Raw genomic sequence first — 21,916 nt, 5'->3', positions numbered from 1 at the left:
ACCCCAATATCTGCACCCCGCACCCTATATCTGCACCTCAATATCGGCATCGCGCACCCTGGATATGCACCCCGCACCCTATATCTGCACCCCGCACCCCAATATCTGCACCCCACACCCAATATCTGCACCCTGCACCCCATATCTGCACCCTATATTTGCACTCCCAAACCCCGTATCTGCACCCCCTCTCCGCAATATCTGCACCCTGCACCCTATATCTGCACCCCGCACCCCAATATCTGCACCCCGCACCCCAATATCTGCACCCCACACCCAATATCTGCACCCCGCACCCTATATCTGCACCCCGCACCCCAATATCTGCACCCCACACCCAATATCTGCACCCCGCACCCCATATCTGCACCCTATATTTGCACTCCCAAACCCCGTATCTGCACCCCCTCTCCGCAATATCTGCACCCCGCACCCTATATCTGCACCCCGCACCCCAATATCTGCACCCCACACCCAATATCTGCACCCCGCACCCCAATATCTGCACCCCGCACCCTATATTTGCACTCCCAAACCCCGTATCTGCACCCCCGCTCCGCAATATCTGCACCCCGCACCCTATATCTGCACCCCGCACCCCAATATTTGCACCCATATTTGCACCCCAATATCTGCACCCCAATATGTGCACCTCCGCACCCCAATATTTGCACCCCCGCACCCTATATCTGCACCCCAATATCTGCACCCCGCAGACTATATGTGCACCCCAATATCTGCACCCCCGCACCCTATATCTGCACCCCAATATGTGCACCTCCGCACCCCAATATTTGCACCCCCGCACCCTATATCTGCACCCCAATATGTGCACCTCCGCACCCCAATATTTGCACCCCCGCACCCTATATCTGCACCCCAATATCTCCACCCCGCACTCCAGAATATTATAAAGGTTTTCATAAGTCACCGTGACTTCTAGAAATAGAGGCGTCGCGTGCTACCTCTCAGCAACCAATGAGCACTCAGCTTTCGCTTTTTAAATGGCAATATCCAAATAGAAGGTGCGCGGTGATTGGTTACTATGGACTTGAGGTTCTTACCGCACATGAAGCCGCATAAAATGGCCCAAACGGTCCTATATCGCCATCTAGTGGCCACTCACTGCTGTTAGCACTTAGTAATTAGCGGTCTCCATAGCGCGTTTTTTTTTTACCATCTTTTTCTACCATCAATAACTTTATTGACTACGTACAGTACAGAGCAGCGGTGCAGTGAGCTGTCGTTCTGTCATGACATCACTCACTCGTCCTCTCTTTGTTTTCTCTTTCCGCCGCCGTCACATGACTAAGGGCTGCTCATTTCCGGGATACGGCGGCTGAGGAGGGTCATCTCCTGGAGGCAGCGCTGCTGTAGGGCGAGATCCAGTGAGTACGTTGTGTTGTATGTGTGCCCGCCCGCGGGTAGGTGCCGGCTGGGGCTGCTGGGACAGGACATTGTCAGACGCTGACAGGGACATGTCTACAATGATGGGGCAGCCCGGGCCATGGCGGCTGAGGAGGCAGAGTCTGCTCTGTGTGCTCTTCCTGGTCCCACTGAATCCTCCATACAATTGTGTCACCTGTCACTGTCATAAACCTTCCTCCATCCCTACTGATCTGTCACAGCAGGACATGGTGCAGTCCACCGCCTCCTGGGAGTAACTATAGTCTCTGCCCTCGCACAGCACGTCCCTTGCGCCACACATCCCTCGCGCCGCACGCCCCTCAGGCCGCACGCCCCTCACACCGCACGCCCCTCACATCTCACGCCCCTCACATCTCACGCCCCTCACATCTCACGCCCCTCACATCTCACGCCCCTCACACCGCACGCCCCTCACATCTCACGCCCCTCACATCTCACGCCCCTCACATCTCACGCCCCTCACATCTCACGCCCCTCACATCTCACGCCCCTCACATCTCACGCCCCTCACATCTCACGCCCCTCACATCTCACGCCCCTCACATCTCACGCCCCTCACATCTCACGCCCCTCACATCTCACGCCCCTCACATCTCACGCCCCTCACATCTCACGCCCCTCACATCTCACGCCCCGCATCCCCCTCGCGCCGCACGCCCCTCACACCGCACGCCCCTCACACCGCACATCCCTCACATCTCACGCCCCTCACATCTCACGCCCCTCAAATCTCACGCCCCTCAAATCTCACGCCCCTCACATCTCACGCCCCTCACATCTCACGCCCCGCACGCCCCTCACGCCGCACGCCCCTCACGCCGCACGCCCCTCACACCGCACATCCCTCACATCTCACGCCCCTCACATCTCACGCCCCTCACATCTCACGCCCCTCACATCTCACGCCCCTCACATCTCACGCCCCTCACATCTCACGCCCCTCACATCTCACGCCCCTCACATCTCACGCCCCTCACATCTCACGCCCCGCACGCCGCACGCCCCTCACACCGCACATCCCTCACATCTCACGCCCCTCACATCTCACGCTGCACGCCCCTCACATCTCACGCCCCTCACATCTCACGCCCCTCACATCTCACGCCCCTCACATCTCACGCCCCTCACATCTCACGCCCCTCACATCTCACGCCCCTCACATCTCACGCCCCTCACATCTCACGCCCCTCACACCGCACATCCCTCACATCTCACACCGCACGCCCCTCACACCGCACATCCCTCACATCTCAAGCCCCTCACACCGCACATCCCTCACATCTCGCACCGCACGCCCCACACCGCACATCCCTCACATCTCAAGCCCCTCACCCCTCACGCCGCACGCCCCTCACATTGCACGCCCCTCACACCGCACGCCCCTCACATCTCACGCCCCTCACACCGCACGCCCCTCACACCGCACATCCCTCACATCTCAAGCCCCTCACATCTCAAGCCCCTCACACCGCACGCCCCTTACACCGCACGCCCTTACACCGCACATCCCTCACACCGCACATCCCTCACATCTCACACCGCACGCCCCTCACACCGCACATCCCTCACATTTCACGCCCCTCACACCGCACATCCATCAGATCTCACGCCCCTCACACCGCACATCCCTCACATTTCACACCGCACATCCCTCACGCCCCTCACACCGCACGTCCCTCACATCGCACGCGCCGCACCCCAGGTCCCTCGCACGCCCCACACCGCACGTCCCAGCCCGGCCACCTCCAAACCATACATATTTCCAGAATCCACATTTTCCTCAGCCCCAAATCTACAATATTTGTGCACCATCTGCCACCTCGATTACTGCAGAACCCTTATGTCACCTCCTAATGAATGCTCTTACTCTTCTCCATTCAGTCTTGAAAGGGATACTCCGGTCTTCTGATAAGTCTGCAGTCACACACTGCCCACAGATGTGAGCGTTCTCGGGTCTGCTGTCGCTCAGTAGCACGTGTTCAGCAGCAGCATGGAGGACATTACACAGCTGTACAGAGCAGTGTAGCTGTGAATCCATCACTACAGGTAGCAACAAGGCCTTTTTTCCTCCTCTATCCAAAGGTTTAAAGAGCTAAATTCATGTTATGAAATTAGATTGATTCACTGCTCCCCTTGTCACTTCTCTGCCAATCTTTTCGCTTGCCTCCAATGGCCAGCAAATCTAGACTGAATCACTAATGATGACATAGAAGGCCGACTGTAACCTGTCTCCTCTGTACATCTCCAAACTAATCCCCTGATACACACACACCCATACACACAGATAACACACATACTCTTCGGTCCTCACAAGATTTCATCTTCTCCACCCTTTCATGTGTTCTCCTCACACCGTCATCTCCAATACTTCCCCCGAGCATCTCCCATCCTCTGGAGTTCAATGCCTCAACGAGTCCGATTGTCTCCCACGTTTAAATCCTTCAGACGTAACCTGAAAACTCATCTCTATAACAAAGCGTACTGCCTGCAATACCCCCACTGCCACCTCACCAGGGCTAAGGAGTCAGGATCAGTGTCCACTTTGGTGGAGTTGGTATAAAATGTACCCACTCTTAAAATATGTAATAAATTGGGTACAGTGGTACAATACAGGATGTGCTGGACATTTTTTTTCATAAGAATTTGGGAAAGTTTTGAAATGTCCTATAAATGTCTGTTCTGTTCCTAATCTAAGGATCTCTGCTTTTAGCTGAGATGAATCTGTGCTGCACTTTATGTACATGATCAGCAGTGACCAGTGCTGGGGAGTCGGAATCCGGGATATACAGTTAGGGCCAGAAATATTTGGACAGTGACACAAGTTTTGTTATTTTAGCTGTTTACAAAAACATGTTCAGAAATACAATTATATATGTAATATGGGCTGAAAGTGCACACTCCCAGCTGCAATATGATAGTTTCCACATCCAAATCGGAGAAAGGGTTTAGGAATCATAGCTCTGTAATGCATAGCGTCCTCTTTTTCAAGGGACCAAAAGTAATTGGACAATGGACTCTAAGGGCTGCAATTAACTCTGAAGGCGTCTCCCTCGTTAACTTGTAATCAATGAAGTAGTTAAAAGGTCAGGGGTGGATTCCAGGTGTGTGGTTTTGCATTTGGAAGCTGTTGCTGTGAGCAGACAACATGCGGTCAAAGGAACTCTCAATTGAGGTGAAGCAGAACATCCTGAGGCTGAAAAAAAAGAAAAAATCCATCAGAGAGATAGCAGACATGCTTGGAGTAGCAAAATCAACAGTTGGGTACATTCTGAGAAAAAAGGAATTGACTGGTGAGCTTGGGAACTCAAAAAGGTCTGGGCGTCCACGGATGACAACAGTGGTGGATGATCGCCGCATACTTAATTTGGTGAAGAAGAACCCATTCACAACATCAACTGAAGTCCAGAACACTCTCAGTGAAGTAGGTGTATCTGTCTCTAAGTCAACAGTAAAGAGAAGACTCCATGACAGTAAATACAAAGGGTTCACATCTAGATGCAAACCATTCATCAATACCAAAAATAGACAGGCCAGAGTTAAATTTGCAGAAAAACACCTCAAGAAGCCAGCTCAGTTCCGGAAAAGTATTCTATGGACAGATGAGACAAAGATCAACCTGTACCAGAATGATGGGAAGAAAAAAGTTTGGAGAAGAAAGGGAACGGCACATGATCCAAGGCACACCACATCCTCTGTAAAACATGGTGGAGGCAACGTGATGGCATGGGCATGCATGGCTTTCAATGGCACTGGGTCACTTGTGTTTATTGATGACATAAGAGCAGACAAGAGTAGCCGGATGAATTCTGAAGTGTACCGGGATATACTTTCAGCCCAGATTCAGCCAAATGCTGCAAAGTTGATTGGACGGCGCTTCATAGTACAGATGGACAATGACCCCAAGCATACATCCAAAGCTACCCAGGAGTTCATGAGTGCCAAAAAGTGGAACATTCTGCAATGGCCAAGTCAATCTCCAGATCTAAACCCAATTGAGCATGCATTTCACTTGCTCAAATCCAGACTTAAGACGGAAAGACCCACAAACAAGCAAGACCTGAAGGCTGCGGCTGTAAAGGCCTGGCAAAGCATTAAGAAGGAGGAAACCCAGCGTTTGGTGATGTCCATGGGTTCCAGACTTAAGGCAGTGATTGCCTCCAAAGGATTTGCAACAAAATATTGAAAATAAAAATATTTTGTTTGGGTTATGTTTATTTGTCCAATTACTTTTGACCTCCTAAAATGTGGAGTGTTTGTAAAGAAATGTGTACAATTCCTACATTTTCTATCAGATATTTTTTTTCAACCCTTCAAATTAAACGTTACAATCTGCACTTGAATTCTGTTGTAGAGGTTTCATTTCAAATCCAATGTGGTGGCATGCAGAGCCCAACTCGCGAAAATTGTGTCACTGTCCAAATATTTCTGGCCCTAACTGTAGGAGTCGTCGTCAGTTGGAAGTTTGGCTTACTGACTCCACAGTCCTGCGCTTCACTACCAACAGACCTGCCGCAACCCCCCAACCTACTGCCTCATTGCCCTAGTTTACCGGATAACATTTACACTACCATGAGCACGGTGTCACCGGTTACTGATGACTAGTGATGAGCGAATATACTCGTTGCTCGGGTTTTCCAGAGCACGCTCGGGTGGTCTCTGAGTATTTGTGACTGCTCGGGGATTACGTTTTCATCACCTCAGTAGCATGATTTGCGGCTACTAGACAGCTTGAACACATGTGGGGATTCATTAGCAACCAGGCAACCCCCACATGTACTCAGGCTGGCTAGTAGTTGTAAATCATTCAGCTGCCGCGATGAAAACTAAATCTCCGAGCACTAACAAATACTCGGAGGACCCCCGAGCGTGCTCGAGAAATCTCGAGTAACGAGTACACTCGCTCATCACTACTGATGACCCTTACTTTTATGATCTCACTACAGGTACCAAATGTGCCCATTTATTTTTACTTCAGGAGTCTCTAATTTTTGGAAAACGTCTTGTTTTTACATCCCACCAAACACTTTGATCACTCATAGGCTGACTGATACAAGTACCTATTATAATCTATGGTGCTATTCACATGTCTGTGTTTCTTCACAGACTGTGTAACCGTGCAAAACTCAGACACGTAGATTTGTGTTCTGCTATCACTGATGACAACGGCCGATACAAGATTATGGGTCTGTGAAAAACACATACAGCACACAGATGGCTTCAGTGTACATGTGCTGTCCGCATTCACCATTGTAAAGTATAGGAGAAGCTTTGTATTGTATTTATTTATCTATACATGAAAAACACTGATGGTAAAAATGGACACACGGACCAAACACTGATGACTCACTGATCCAAAACACTGATGAGTCTACCACTATTTTTTCAGATATTCGGTTAAGCACGGACCTGTGAAATAGGCCTTAGACTGCGATGTTCAGACTAGTGGCGACTGTAGGGACCCAAACTTATGTATGCCTGTCTGTCCTGAGGCCATGAATGTCAGACATGTGAATCCAGCCTTACTCATCGATTGCCCTTCCTCCTTTATGCACCTACACAGATAACTGTCAGTCACTTAAGGCACTCATCCCACCAGTGGATGTGTATGGGGCCTCCTGACTCTATAACCAACCAGTGATGTCAGGAGGCATCAGGATCGAGCAGCCTGGATACTTTTTCCAGGACGTCCCCCTGACAGCACATTGGAGGACGTCCTCCTCCTCCTTGCAGGGACAGGAAACACAACACGAGAGGTTAAAAGGTCCCACTCCACCCCCTTTTCCTCAGTGTTTTTCCTGTCCCTGCATGGAGGGACACACGAGAGGATACAGCGCTATACAAGCGGGAAGACTCACCAGTCCGGAGGGCTCGGGGGATTGTGCGGCTAACGCCAATATCCTTTCCCCGCATCATTAAGCCCCAGGCAGAAACTTCCCGGTGGGGAGTCCCTCTGCCAAAAGACCAGTCGAGCGGACGAGCTCCTGGGTCGAACCGCTTCCTCCCGGTGGGGGGCTCTCGGTTCGGGCGCCAGGAGAAGAGGCGCCGCAAGAGGTCCGGCGCCAGCGGCAGCAGCGTGCGTTCCACTGAGTGGAACGCGGAAGTAGGTTTGTTAGACCGAGTGCAGTACGTCCGGTGTCAGGCGCAGGTAAGGTGACGTCACATCCGGGGACGGGGCCATCTCGGCGTGCGTTCCACCTGTGGAACGCGGAAGTAGGCAGCTTTAAGGGCGCAAGGCTCAGGGCACTCGCAGATGGTTATCCAGCGCTTCCTCTGGTAGGAGTGCGCCGGAGTGTATCCCTGGAGAATATTTGCTGCAGGACAAACGTGCGAGCAGTCTGCTGCGGACATGCCGGAGACCAAGGGTGAGTGCAGCAGACGCTGCTATATCCCTTTGATACATATGGGAGCATATGAGATCATGTACTGATAGTAGTATTTCTCCACAGAGGATATGGAGAACAGGAATGAGGAGATAGGGGTAAGTGCGCAATGCGCAGAGTACTCAAATATACGCCTGCACACACTGAGCCGTTCTTGTCCTTATGCTTACATTTAGGATAAAGAGGCCAGTCAAGCTCCCCTCCCTCAGACTAAAAGGTCTGGCAAGTCATTGACTAAATCTAAGAGGTGCTCTCTATGTAACGCAAAACTTTCAGAAGCATACAAAAAGGATCTGTGCAGCTCTTGTATTAAGAAAATTGTCAGAGAAGAACAACCATCAATGTTGTCCGAAATGAGGAATATAATCCGGGAGGAGGTCCAGAATTCCTTAGCTTCAATGTCACAACGGGAAGTGTACAGTCCGGGCCCGGCTCGTAAAAGACCAAGGAAAGATCCAGAACAGGAGGTTCAGGATGGTTCATCGGAGGCGGAATCAGAATATAGAGGTTCTGATCAAGAAGAAGGAGAACTGCCAGTAGAAGAACAAGAAGGGAAGAGGTACTACTTTCCAGTTGAAGAAACAGAAGAACTAGTCCAGGCGGTCAGACGTACTATGCAGGTGAAAGAAGATCCACAGCCGAGATCTAGACAAGATCAGATGTTCGGAGGGCTCACATATCAGGAACGGACGGTGTTCCCGGTGAGTGAACACATACGTAAGATGATCTCGCAAGAATGGAAAGATGCGGAACGAAGATTGGTGATGTCCAGAGAGTTTAAAAATCGTCTTCCGTTTGATTCAGAAGAGATCAAGACATGGGAAGAGATTCCGAAGGTAGATGTCCCTTTAGCCAAGGTGGCAAAGAAAACATCAATACCTTTCGAAGATTCATCTAGTCTTAAGGATGCAATGGATCGCAAGGCGGATATCCTTTTACGTCGAGCCTGGGAGACTTCAGCAGCTTTAATAAAAACCAACATCGCAGCTACTTCTGTAGCGAGATCCATGTTCCTGTGGATGGAACAGCTGGAAGAACATTTAATTAATAAGACTTCACGGGCGGATATAATTGCTTCTCTGCCTATCATTAAGTCAGCCACGGCCTTTATGGCAGATACATCAGCTGAATCTGTGAGATTTGCGGCTAGAAATAGCTCCTTGTCCAATGCAACACGAAGGGCTATTTGGCTTAGATCTTGGTCGGGGGATAATGCATCCAAAAATAAATTATGCGCCATTCCATTTTCAGGTTCCAGAATATTTGGTCAGGCTTTAGATGACATCCTAGAGTCAGCAGCTGATAGTAAAAGAGGGTTTCCCGAGGATAAACCCAAGAAGTTTCAGCCCTTTCGGAGGAGGCCTCTCCCCCCTCCCCCTCCCCCCCGCAGATTTCCAGAGTATAGAGAACAATGGAGATCAAGTAGAGGATCCTTTAGGAGTTCCTACGCTCAGAATAGAAGGGGTAGGAATTCCTTGTTCGGTTCTGGCTATAGACCAAGGAAACAATGACGCCATAGGAATAGGCGGGAGATTAAGTTTCTTCCTCAAACAATGGAGTCAGATCTCAGACAACGATTATGTCCTCAAGATAATCTCAGAAGGTTACAGAATAGAGTTAATATCCCGCGTACCTCAGAGGTGGATCTTACCAACAATGTTAGCCAAAGATTCCCCTATGTTTCTAGACCTACAAAAACTGTTCGACTCCGGGGTTATAGTTCGGGTTCCTACTCCAGAAATAGGTACAGGTCACTATTCCTCTCTTTTTTTCTATTCCAAAACCGTCAGGGGAATCCCGTACAATAATAAATTTAAAACCTCTGAACGTTTTCGTCAAATACAAACGGTTCAGAATGGAGTCGATCAGGTCCATCATTCATCTTATAAACAAAGATTCGGTAATGTGCACTCTCGATCTGAAGAGTGCGTATTATCAGGTCCCGATACATCTCTCTTCTCAGGAGCTTCTGAGATTCTCGGTAAGTCTCTCGGACATGACCTGCCACTTCCAATTTCAATGCCTCCCTTTCGGTCTAGCATCCGCCCCAAGAATTTTCACCAAATTGGTAGCAGAGGTGGTGGCTTTCTTAAGAAATCAAGGAATAACAATAATTCCATACTTAGACGATTTTCTGGTTGTGGCACGTTCAAGGGCCATTCTGCTACAACACAGAGATCGGGTCATAGCAGTATTAGAGGAAATAGGATGGGTGGTCAACAGAAAAAAGTCACATTTAAAGCCAGAATCCCAGAAGATATTTCTAGGAGTACTCTTGGATTCTACAACCAGGCAGTCCTTCTTACCAAGGGACAAACGAACCTCATTAAAAAAGATGATCTTAGAATTCCAAAGAAGTCCAGTGACGATAAGAGCAGCTATGAAAGTCTTGGGGAAGATGACAGCATGCATTCCGTGTGTCAGATGGGCTCAGGCTCACTCAAGGCCTTTACAAGAACAGATACTCATGGTATGGGATCGACGTCGTTCCACATTAGACAAGAGGCTAGAGCTATCAATGAAGACAAGAAGATCACTACGATGGTGGATCCAGGACTACAATCTAAAAAAGGGCATCCCTTGGATATCAACCCCTTGTGTGATAATCACCACAGATGCAAGTCAGTGGGGATGGGGAGCGCACCTAGAAGGAAAATTCTTTCAGGACAAGTGGCCCGAGGAGATCAGTCAGATGTCGTCAAATTACAGAGAATTATACGCAGTCTGGGAAGCTCTCAGAAGAAACCGTTCATGCCTAAAGGACAAACATGTAAAAATCCTATCCGACAATGTAACAGCGGTATCCTTTTTGAGGCATCAAGGAGGTTCCAAACACAAAGCGCTTCAAAGTCTAGCGCAGAGAATATTTGCCTGGGCAGAAGACGTTGTCTTATCTATAACAGCAGTGCATCTGGAAGGGTCACAGAACATACTAGCCGACTATCTAAGCAGAAAGAAAGTTTCTCCAACCGAATGGGAACTAAGTCAAGAAATGTTCCAAATTCTTTGCCACCGTTGGGGAACGCCCAGGATAGATTTATTCGCCACAAGGAAAAATTCAAAGGTTCCCAGATTTTATTCCCTCAACCCTCTAGACATGCCGGAAGCAGTCGACGCCTTAAGTCAAGCATGGAGCGAACCTCTGTCTTACGCATTTCCACCAATAGCACTTATTCCAATAGTGCTCAGGAAGATTCAGGAAGACCAGGCAACAGTGCTGACAATTGTACCATTCTGGCCAAAGAGAAGTTGGTTCCCATTGTTGCGGGCCATGGCATCGGGAGACCCTATCATGCTCCCGTTATGGAAGGATATAATTCATCAAGGGCCTGTTTTACACCAAAACCCGGAGAGACTGCATCTATCAGCATGGATCCTGAGAGGGACATCTTGAAATCCAGAGGTCTTTCAGATGAAGTAATTACAACCATCCAGGCTAGTAGGAAGCCTGTCACCTCAGCCATCTACCACAAGATCTGGAAAAAATTTTGTATGGGAAGTGGCGGGTCAGCTGTGATTCCGGGGGTCTTGGATGTTCCTAGAGTCTTAAAATTCTTACAGGCAGGCTTTGACTTGGGGCTCAGGCCAGGTACAATAAAAGTCCAGATCTCGGCCCTTAGTACTTTTCTGGATTATCCATTAGCTTCCCATCCCTGGATAATCAGATTTGTGAGGGCTATCCAAAGATTACGGCCTACCTTGAGACAGCTAGCTCCCACTTGGGACTTAAATTTAGTCCTTAGGGCTCTATGTAAAGATCCCTATTCTCTAGAGGAGGACATGCCTATTTCAGTTCGTACCTGGAAGACGGCCTTCCTAGTAGCGATTACTACAGCTAAACGCGTAGGGGAAATTCAGGCTCTATCAATTAAGGATCCATATCTTCAAGTCAGAGAGGATCATATAATCCTAAAATTAGACCCAGCTTTTATCCCAAAAATAGCTTCAGCAAAAAATCGAGATCAGGAAATAATTTTACCTTCCTTTTGTGAGAACCCTTCTAATGAAAAAGAACAGGCTTTACACTCCCTGGATGTTAGGCAGGCAGTATTAAACTATCTAGAGGCCACTAGCTCCTGGAGGAAGGATTCTAATCTTTTTATCCTATTTGGAGGTAAGAATAAAGGTAAAAAAGCTTCCAAGGCGTCTATAGCTAGATGGATTACTACTATAATTTCAAAAGCCTACGCATCAGAAGGGATAGCGTGCCCAACAGGGATTAAAGCTCACTCTACTAGGGCTGTTTCAGCATCATGGGCTGAGCGAGCAGGAGCGTCACTAGATCAGATTTGCAAGGCAGCAACTTGGGCCAGAGTAAACACGTTCTGTAAGCACTATAAGCTAGACGTAGTAGCAGCTCAGCAGACGTCTTATGGGAGGAAAGTTCTCCAAGCAGTTGTCCCACCCTAAACGTAGTTTTCTTTGGTATTCTCCAATGTGCTGTCAGGGGGACGTCCTGGAAAATGGGTATTATTACCTACCGATAATTCGGTTTCCAGGAGTCCATCCTGACAGCACCGTTATTTCCCCCCCTATGTATGCCAGTTCATATGCTGTAATATGTTTGGTTAATAAAGTTTTCAAAAGTATATCTATCCATGGTGTGGTACTTGTCAAAACACTGAGGAAAAGGGGGTGGAGTGGGACCTTTTAACCTCTCGTGTTGTGTTTCCTGTCCCTGCAAGGAGGAGGAGGACGTCCTCCAATGTGCTGTCAGGATGGACTCCTGGAAACCGAATTATCGGTAGGTAATAATACCCATTTTCTTCTCCTTGGGGATTCCGCTGCTAGAGCTGTCCCCTTACAGAACACGTGCATTCTCCGCTGAGCCAAGTGTGCATGTCTATAGGTTGATCAGGTGAAGAGCAGAGCTGTCAGTCAGGTGTCACTCAGCCAATAGCTGTCCCTATATCTGCACCCCAATATCTGCACCCTGAACCCCGTATCTGCACTCCTGCTCCGCAATATCTGCACCCCCCGCACCCTATATCTGCACCCCCCGCACCCTATATCTGCACCCTATATCTGCATCTCTGCACCCCGCACCCTATAGCTGCACCCCCGCACCCTATAGCTGCACCCCCGCACCCTATAGCTGCACCCCCGCACCCTATAGCTGCACCCCCCGCACCCTATAGCTGCACCCCCGCACCCTATAGCTGCACCCCCGCACCCTATAGCTGCACCCCCGCACCCTATAGCTGCACCCCCGCACCCTATAGCTGCACCCCCGCACCCTATAGCTGCACCCCCCGCACCCTATATCTGCACCCCCCGCACCCTATATCTGCACCCTATATCTGCATCTCTGCACCCCGCACCCTATAGCTGCACCCCCCGCACCCTATAGCTGCACCCCCCGCACCCTATAGCTGCACCCCCCGCACCCTATAGCTGCACCCCCGCACCCTATAGCTGCACCCCCCGCACCCTATAGCTGCATCCCCCCGCACCCCATATCTGCATCCCCCCGCACCCCATATCTGCATCCCCCCCGCACCCCATATCTGCATCCCCCCGCACCCCATATCTGCACCCTATATCTGCATCTCTGCACCCCGCACCCTATAGCTGCACCCCCCGCACCCTATAGCTGCACCCCCCGCACCCTATAGCTGCACCCCCCGCACCCCAATATCTGCACCCCCGCACCCTATATCTATAGGTTGATCAGGTGAAGAGCAGAGCTGTCAGTCAGGTGTCACTCAGCCAATAGCTGTCCCATGTGCTTTTGGCTGTAAAATAAAATTCTACCATCAATCTACTTTTCAGGATGAACGGTGCAGGATTCTCCCCTCCGGCAGCTGAGATGGCGGAGATAAGTCGTATGCAGTATGACATGGAGTATACAGAGGGCATCAGCCAGAGAATGAGGGTCCCGGAGAAGCTCAAAGTCGCTCCAAGCAACTCAGAAGCTGCTCCTAAACCCCCCCTTGACATTCCCATGCCTGGCGCCATTATGCAGGTTCCGGAGAGAATTGTGGTGGCAGGTGAGTGGATTTTCTGCAACATCTCTGCACTTTTTTGGAGTGCCTAAGGGTATGTGCACACGTTGCGGATTCTCTGCGGATCCGCAGCGTTTTTTGCCGTGCAGAAACGCTGCAGATCCGCAATTGATTTACAGTACAATGTAAACCAATGAGAAAAAAAAATGTTGTGCACACTTTGTGGAAAATCCGCTGCGGAAACGCTGCGGTTTAAAAGAAGTAGCATGTCACTTCTTTTTTGTGAATCTGCAGCGTTTTTGTACTCATTCCATTATAGAAAACTGCAGGGGTAAAAACCGCAGCAAATCCGCAAGAAAACCTCAGCAAAAACGCACAAAAAATGCTGCGGAACCGCACAAACGCGACAAATCCGCAGGTGCGTTTTCTGCCAGGAGAGGCAGAATCCGCACCAGAAATTCCTAAGCCTAATCCGCAACGTGTGCACATAGCCTAAAAGTGTTTTGGGATGTTTTTGTTTAGGGTCTTCTTAAATTCTCTTATTTTTTTTCCTTAATATTTGAAAGGTCACAATGAGGAAGCCACTTTCTCAAGGCCTGCAGATCTGGACCTCATTCAGACGACCCCTTTCGAGCCTTTAGCACTGAAGACTCCGCCTCGGGTACTGACGCTCAGTGAGAGGCCACTAGACTTCCTGGATTTGGAAAGGCCCACACCAGTCACTCCCCAGAATGATGAGGCAAGTCCTAACATCATGAGTGGCAGTCAGCTGCTAGGTGTAGGCATGGTCCAAAATTCAGGTCGACAACAGTGGGCATCGCTCAGGAAAAGGAGTGGTGGCGGTGCTGAGGTAGACTCTGTATGGAATTTCTATGTCCCCCCCTGGTTTTTTTTTTCCCTACATATTCTATAATAAACACATCTTGTACTAGGCTTATAAAACGTCAGTTCAAGTGTCATCAAAGACGTGTGTGCTATTCACCAATAGACAGATTAGTCGTTCATCTTCCATATTATTTGCTTACACGTAGAGATGAGCACACGAGTTTGCCGAGAGTGCACGGGTATGCACCTTGTATCACGGGTGGTCGAGTGAGATGTTTGCGTTCACATCTGCTGGACAGGCACAAAACAGACGGAGATTGCCTGACAAACACGGGTAATCCCTGCATGTTTTATGGCTGACAGCTGCGAAACATGCGTCAGGGATGCGAACATCTCACTCGAGCACCCGCGCTACTCTGTGCAGACCCGGGCACCCTAGGCAAACATGAATAACAAGCACTTGCGCTCATCACTACTTACAAGCTCTTTCATAGCGAGCACGATGTTATCTCCTGACCAGCTTCAGTTCCACTGCGCTTCCCATGCTGCGGGGACCAGCTGCCTCACATCACACATTTCGGGCCAACATTGCCATAATGCTGCTGACCTGAACCGTCAATCAACCCTTTGCGTCTGCAATCAGGAATCTAAAAAAAAAAGAAAATGGCACCAACCCCTTAAGTTTAATATAGTGCTGCCTATTTGCAGTTTGGATGTCAAAAATAACTGGGAACCTAAAGAATAAACTGAGAACTAGCACCTGCATCGCACAAGGGTGTCATGTGTATAACTGTATTGTGGGATGATGACAGCTCCTATTGTGTGTACATCTGAGCTGCAGACACGGGAGGGTCTCTGATTACAGGACAGGTCTGTGCCATGTGTTCTATGTAAAATACAAGAACAATGCATGTTTTATCACATCCTTAATCCATGAACACATGTGAATTCTTTGCCTAGGTGCGCAGTATGGGACGACAGAAGAGGGAGCGCTCGGTTAGTGAGACCACACTACGGCACAATGGGCAGCTGGTCAGAAATGACTCCATGTAAGTCCGACTTTACAGTCTGCCTCATTGCAGGAGTGAAAATGATTCCAGGATCAAACAGATGTAAATTATCTTGTTGCTATAAAGAGTTTTCTATCTTTTTTTTTTTCTCCAAAACATTGGTAGTAAATTTCAGCTTTATTGAGTATTTCTTTTTTTCGATGAATAGCGCCACTTTTGTTCATGTCCTGTTCCTGGTATTGCAGCTTAGCCCAGTTACACTTGGATATGATCTGTGCTGTTTCTGGAGGGGAATAAATCAGACCATTATATAGTCGTATATCACATATCGGCGAAGCTTCATGTTCTACTTGGTCGAGTATAAAAACAATTTATAGGCTTTTGTTTTTCTAGACCTGCTGGCAGCCATTGTGGGGACAGATTGATTTGTTGCTTTCCATCTAATACACACACTACATTTTAGATAACGTAAATTCTGTCTCTGGCTTATCATTTAATAACATCTACACAGGGAACATTCTGCAAAGCTTCCTCTCCACAGCGGGAATACAGAACTGGTCACTTGTGGTTAGTTAGTCAAAAATGTGATCTCCAGGAGCCGGGCGAGAGGGTTGGTTCTTCTCAATCATATGGGCATTTATATGGATATGGCACATTCTCATATTAAGTTAATAGTAGACAAGGATGGCATAATTTTTTGATGACCATTAATAATGACATGCTTTCTCTAGAAAACAGAGTTTAATTCTAATTCAAAGCAAAAAAGATTTACATTTCCCATGTCCATTCACGAGCTCATTCAGACGTCCATTTTATCTGTGTTTTTACAGATGGAATTCGCATTTATGATAGTCTACCGGGCTGCTCACATGTTTGATAGATATTTCTGTGTCTTTATATGATTTTTTAAAATATATTTTCTCTGACGCCCATGACGGCACCACGGAGAGAGGGGATCCGCCCACCAAGGACAAGAAACCTACAGATAAAAAGGCGGTACTTCTCTCCCGCATCAGTTGGTTTCCTGTCCTTGATGGGAGACGTACAGAAGTCCTTACCTACAGAGGACGAACGTCGTGGGAGTCCGGGGCCAATCAGTCCGATTCAGGCAGCCGGGGTCCCCCTGCCTCGGCTGGTGTGGTGACCCGGGGCGCCACTGCTGGGGCTAGTGGGCCTCTAGGGTGCGCGAGGAGATAAGGTAAGAAGCAGCAGCATCCATGGGGTTCCCTCTGTGGATGGGGATTCAGCGCATTGCTTTCCCCAAGCGTCAGTCTGCAGGCTGAAAGCCCCGAGGGGATCCGGTGACCAGCGTACATGTGCAGTGATGCGTTATCTGTCTGCACGTGCGCGGGATCAGTACTCGATTTCGCGCTGTGCATGATGGAGATAAGCCACTGCGCATGCACGGGATTAGACGCGCGATCTCGCGAGAGCAGGCAGCGTTTACTGCGCATGCGCGGGCGGGAATCACCGCTATTAAAGGGGAAGCATAACTTAGGTCATCGCTTCTCATGGAGCTTAACCAGTGTTCCCCTGACATGAGCGACCTGGAACAGGCATCACCCCTATCTAGATCATCACCGCCGTCGAAGCGGCAAAAGCGATTGCCGCAGAAAGGACACCAGGATGTTACCGGTAAAGGACGCTCGGGATCACTACATAGCAAGGAGTCCAGTACAGTGTCCGGCACAAGGGATAAGCTGATGACAGACGCAGATCATCCACAACCGGTATTTATGGGTCCATAAGGTGGTAAGTGATCTCCGTGAAAGTCAGTGATAGTAATTATATATATTTGTCTCTTCTTGCTCTAGGGGAAGAAAAGCTTAGGCAAATCTTAGCATAGAGTATGCGCCCTTTGTAGAGGGGATCTTCCTTCTACTTGGGAGAAGAGGCTTTGTAGCGCCTGTATACAACAGACAGTGTCCGAAGGGCTTCCCGGGTTCGCAGCAGAGCTCAAAACCCTGATAAAAAATCAGGTGGAAGATACTTTTAAATCCCTAAAGGGGGAGAAAAAGCGAAGAAAGACCAGGCACAGATCCCCATCTCCTTAGTCCAGTGATATGGATAGCGAAGATGTGGACTCGGATACATCAAATTCTTCCTCCTCCTCATCTTCTTCTTCCTCTGGGGGTTGTAGCTGTTTTCCTCTAGAAGAGACGGACAGCCTCGTTAAAGCAGTTAGGAGCACTATGGGGCTAGCGGACCGTCACCCAAAAAGATCAGGACATTATGTTTGGGGGTTTCGAGCAAAAAAAGAGGAGAGCCTTTCCTCTTAACGAGAGAATATTAGCATTGATTAAAAAGGAGTGGAAAAAGCCTATAAGAAAAGCGTTACTAACGCCAAAAAGAAAATACCCATTTGATGACGAATCTTGCTCCTTCTGGGAAAAAGCCCCTAAACTAGATGTTGCCATCGCTAAGGCATCGAAAAAATATGCCCTTCCATTCGAGGACATGGGGGTCCTGAAAGATCCCATGGACAAAAAGGCAGCTGCTTTCCTCAAAAGTTCATGGGAAGCAGCTGGGGGAGGGCTAAAACCGGCGGTTGCTGCCGCATGTACATCCCGTTCCCTAATGGTCTGGTTAGACCAATTAAAAATCCAGCTTAAAAACAAGTCGTCTCGGGACTCAATATTAAACACCGTACCGGTAATGCGAGGAGCTGCTGCTTTCTTAGCAGATGCCTCCGCTGATTCAATCAGACTAGCTGCTAGCTCAGCAACTTTTTCTAACGCAGCCAGGCGAGCCCTTTGGCTGAAATGTTGGCCAGGGGATCTCCAAACAAAATCTAAATTGTGTAACATCCCCTGTGAAGGAGAATTCTTATTTATACCCACTTTAGACAACATCTTAGAGAAGGCAGGGGATAAACAGAAATCATTCCCCTCCCTTGGTTTTCCTTCCTGCAGGAGGCCCTTTCGGAGCAAGAGGTTCTTACGGAGGAAGCCGGGGAAAAAACAATATACAGTTAAGTCCATATATATTTGGACAGAGACAACATTTTTCTAATTTTGGTTATAGACATTACCACAATGAATTTTAAATAAAACCATTCAGATGGAGTTGAAGTTCAGACTTTCAGCTTTCATTTGAAGGTATCCACATTAAAATTGGATTAAGGGTTTAGGAGTTTCAGCTCCTTAACATGTGCCACCCTGTTTAAAAAGGGACCAAAAGTAGTTGGACAATTGACTTCAAGGCTATTTTATGGACAGGTGTGGACAATCCCTTTATGTCATTCTCAATTAAGCAGATAAAAGGCCTGGAGTTGATTTGAGGTGTGGTACTTGCATTTGGAAGGTTTTGCTGTGAAATAAACATGCGGTCAAAGGAGCTCTCCATGCAGGTGAAACAAGCCATCCTTAAGCTGCGAAAACAGAAAAAACCCATCCGAGAAATTGCTACAATCGGAGGGGCAAAATCTACAGTTTGGTACATCCTGAGAAAGAAAGAAAGCACTGGGGAACTCATCAATGCAAAAAGACCTGGGCGCCCACGGAAGACAACAGTGGTGGATGATCGCAGAATAATCTCCATGGTGAAGAGAAACCCCTTCACAACAGCCAACCAAGTGACCAACACTCTCCAGGAGGTAGGCGTATCAATATCCAAATCTACCATAAAGAGAAGACTGCATGAAAGTAAATACAGAGGGTTCACTGCACGGTGCAAGCCACTCATAAGCATCAAGAATAAAAAGGTTAGACTGGACTTTGCTAAAAAACATCTAGAAAAGCCAGCACAGTTCTGGAAGAACATTCTTTGGACAGATGTAACCAAGATCAACCTCTACCAGAATGATGGAAAGAGAAAAGTATGGCGAAGGCGTGGTACAGCTCATGATCCAAAGCATACCACATCATCTGTAAAACACAGTGGAGGCAGTGTGATGGCTTGGGCATGCATGGCTGCCAGTGGCACTGGGTCACTAGTGTTTATTGATGATGTGACACAGGACAGAAGCAGCCAAATTAATTCTGAGGTATTCAGCGCCATACTGTGTGCTCAGATCCAGCCAAATGCAGCAAACTGATTGGTCGTCGTTTCATACTACAGAGGGACAATGACCCAAAACATAAAGCCAAAGCAACCCAGGAGTTTATTAAAGCAAAGTGGAATATTCTTGAATGGCCAAGTCAGTCACCTGATCTCATCCCAATTGAGCAGCATTTCACTTGTTACAGACTAAATTTCAGACAGAAAGGCCCACAAACAAACAGCAACTGAAAACCACCGCAGCGAAGGCCTGGCAGAGCATCAAAAAGGAGCAAACACAGCGTCTGGTGATGTCCATGAGTTCAAGTCTTCAGGCAGTCATTGCCAACAAAGGCTTTTCAACCAAGTACTAGAAATGAACATTTTATTTAAAATTATTTGATTTGTCCAATTACTTTTAGTCCCTTTAAAAACAGGGTGGCACATGTTAAGGAGCTGAAACTCCTAAACCCTTCATCCAATTTTGATGTGGATACCCTCAATTGAAAGCTGAAAGTCTGAACTTCAACTGGATCTGAATTGTTTTGTTTAAAATTCATTGTGGTAATGTCTATAACCAAAATTAGAAAAATGTTGTCTCTGTCCAAATATATATGGACTTAACTGTAAGTGGGAAGATAAGAGAAACAAGAACAAAGGATTTATGTTCAATAAGAGCCCCACTGACAACAAAAAGCCCACCCAATGAATGTTTGCCCCAGGTGAGGGGAAGACTCCCTTTTTCTCTCGGCCTGGGAGAAAATTACCAGCAGTCCATGGATTTTGAACATAATAAAATCAGGACTAAAGTTAAGATTTCACAAACTTCCTCGGTCTTCGGGGGAAGAGCAACTAGAATTAGAAAAAGAAATTATGGAGCTAGTAGGCAAGGGGGTTCTCCTGGAAGTCCCCCACAAGAAAGAGGGAAAGGATATTACTCCCCTCTGTTCCTGAGGAAAAAGCCGGATGGGTCCTACAGAACAATTACCGTATATACTCGAGTATAAGCCGAGATTTTCAGCCCAAATTTTTGGGCTGAAAGTGCCCCCCTCGGCTTATACTCGAGTCACGGTAGCGGTGGGGTCGGCAGGTGAGGGGCTGAGGGCGCTGGGGTATACTTACCTAGTCCCAGCGGTCCTCGCGCTGTCCCTGCCGTCCCACGGGCTTCGGCGCTGCAGCTTCTTCCTCTCTTCAGCGGTCACGTGGGACCGCTCATTACAGAAATGAATAAGCGGCTCCACCTCCCATAGGGGCGGAGCCGCTTATTCATTTCTCTAATCAGCGGTGCCGGTGACCGCTGATAGAGAAAGAAGCTGCGGCACCGAAGACAGGAGGGGACAGCGCGAGGATCGCCAGGACTAGGTGAGTATAGCATATTCACCTGTCCTCGTTCCAGCCGCCGGGCGCCGATCCATCTTCCCGGCCGGCGCCTCCATCTTCCCGGCGTCTCTGCTCTCTGACTGTTCAGGCAGAGGGCGCGATGACGCATATAGTGTGCGCGGCGCCCTCTGCCTGATCAGTCAGAGCAGAGACGCCGGGAAGATGGAGGCGCCGGAACGAGACGCCGGGAGCTGCAATCAAGGGAGGTGAGTATGTGTTTTTTTTTCTTTATTGCGGCAGCGGCGGCACAAATTTATGTGGAACATCTATGGGGCACAGTGAACGGTGCAGAGCACCGTATATGGCACAGCACAGCTATGGGGCACAGTGAACGGTGCAGAGCACCGTATATGGCACAGCACAGCTATGTATGGGGCACAGTGAACGGTGCAGAGCACCGTATATGGCACAGCACAGCTATGGGGCACAGTGAACGGTGCAGAGCACCGTATATGGCACAGCACAGCTATGGGGCACAGTGAACGGTGCAGAGCACCGTATATGGCACAGCACAGCTATGGGGCACAGTGAACGGTGCAGAGCACCGTATATGGCACAGCACAGCTATGGGGCACAGTGAACGGTGCAGAGCACCGTATATGGCACAGCACAGCTATGGGGCACAGTGAACGGTGCAGAGCACCGTATATGGCACAGCACAGCTATGTATGGGGCACAGTGAACGGTGCAGAGCACCGTATATGGCACAGCTATGGGCCACAGTGAACGGTGCAGAGCACCGTATATGGCACATCTATGGGGCACAATGAACGGTGCAGAGCACCGTATATGGCACAGCTAGGGGGCACAGTGAACGGTGCAGAGCACTATATGGTTCACACCTATGGGGAAATATGAACGGTGCAGAGCACTATATGGCACAGCTATGGGGAAATAATGATCTATTTTTATTTTTGAAATTCACCGGTAAATGCTGCATTTCCACCCTAGGCTTATACTCGAGTCAATA

General features: G+C 48.7%; 1 protein-coding gene across 7 annotated transcripts in view; it reads left to right on the top strand.

Annotated features, from left to right (window-relative positions):
* The window catches only part of LOC138638498 (mitochondrial fission factor-like), a 123,506-nt gene that overhangs the window by 83,625 nt on the left and 17,965 nt on the right, over positions 1-21,916 (top strand). For 3 of the 7 annotated variants that reach the window (XM_069727845.1, XM_069727844.1, XM_069727843.1), the window contains exons 1-4: positions 1,267-1,388; positions 13,581-13,798; positions 14,320-14,492; positions 15,539-15,627. In XM_069727845.1, coding sequence (XP_069583946.1) covers positions 13,582-13,798; positions 14,320-14,492; positions 15,539-15,627 — 479 coding nt within the window. In that variant the 5' untranslated portion in view covers positions 1,267-1,388; position 13,581. Of the gene's footprint in view, positions 1-1,206; positions 1,393-13,580; positions 13,799-14,319; positions 14,493-15,538; positions 15,628-21,916 lie in introns of those variants that run through there. The other 4 variants (XM_069727841.1, XM_069727846.1, XM_069727842.1 and 1 more) reach the window with 3 other exon arrangements.

The sequence above is a fragment of the Ranitomeya imitator genome, chromosome 5 (genome assembly GCF_032444005.1).
Source record: "Ranitomeya imitator isolate aRanImi1 chromosome 5, aRanImi1.pri, whole genome shotgun sequence".
NCBI classification, from domain to species: domain Eukaryota; kingdom Metazoa; phylum Chordata; class Amphibia; order Anura; family Dendrobatidae; genus Ranitomeya; species Ranitomeya imitator.
This window is presented reverse-complemented; position numbering and strand designations above follow the sequence as displayed.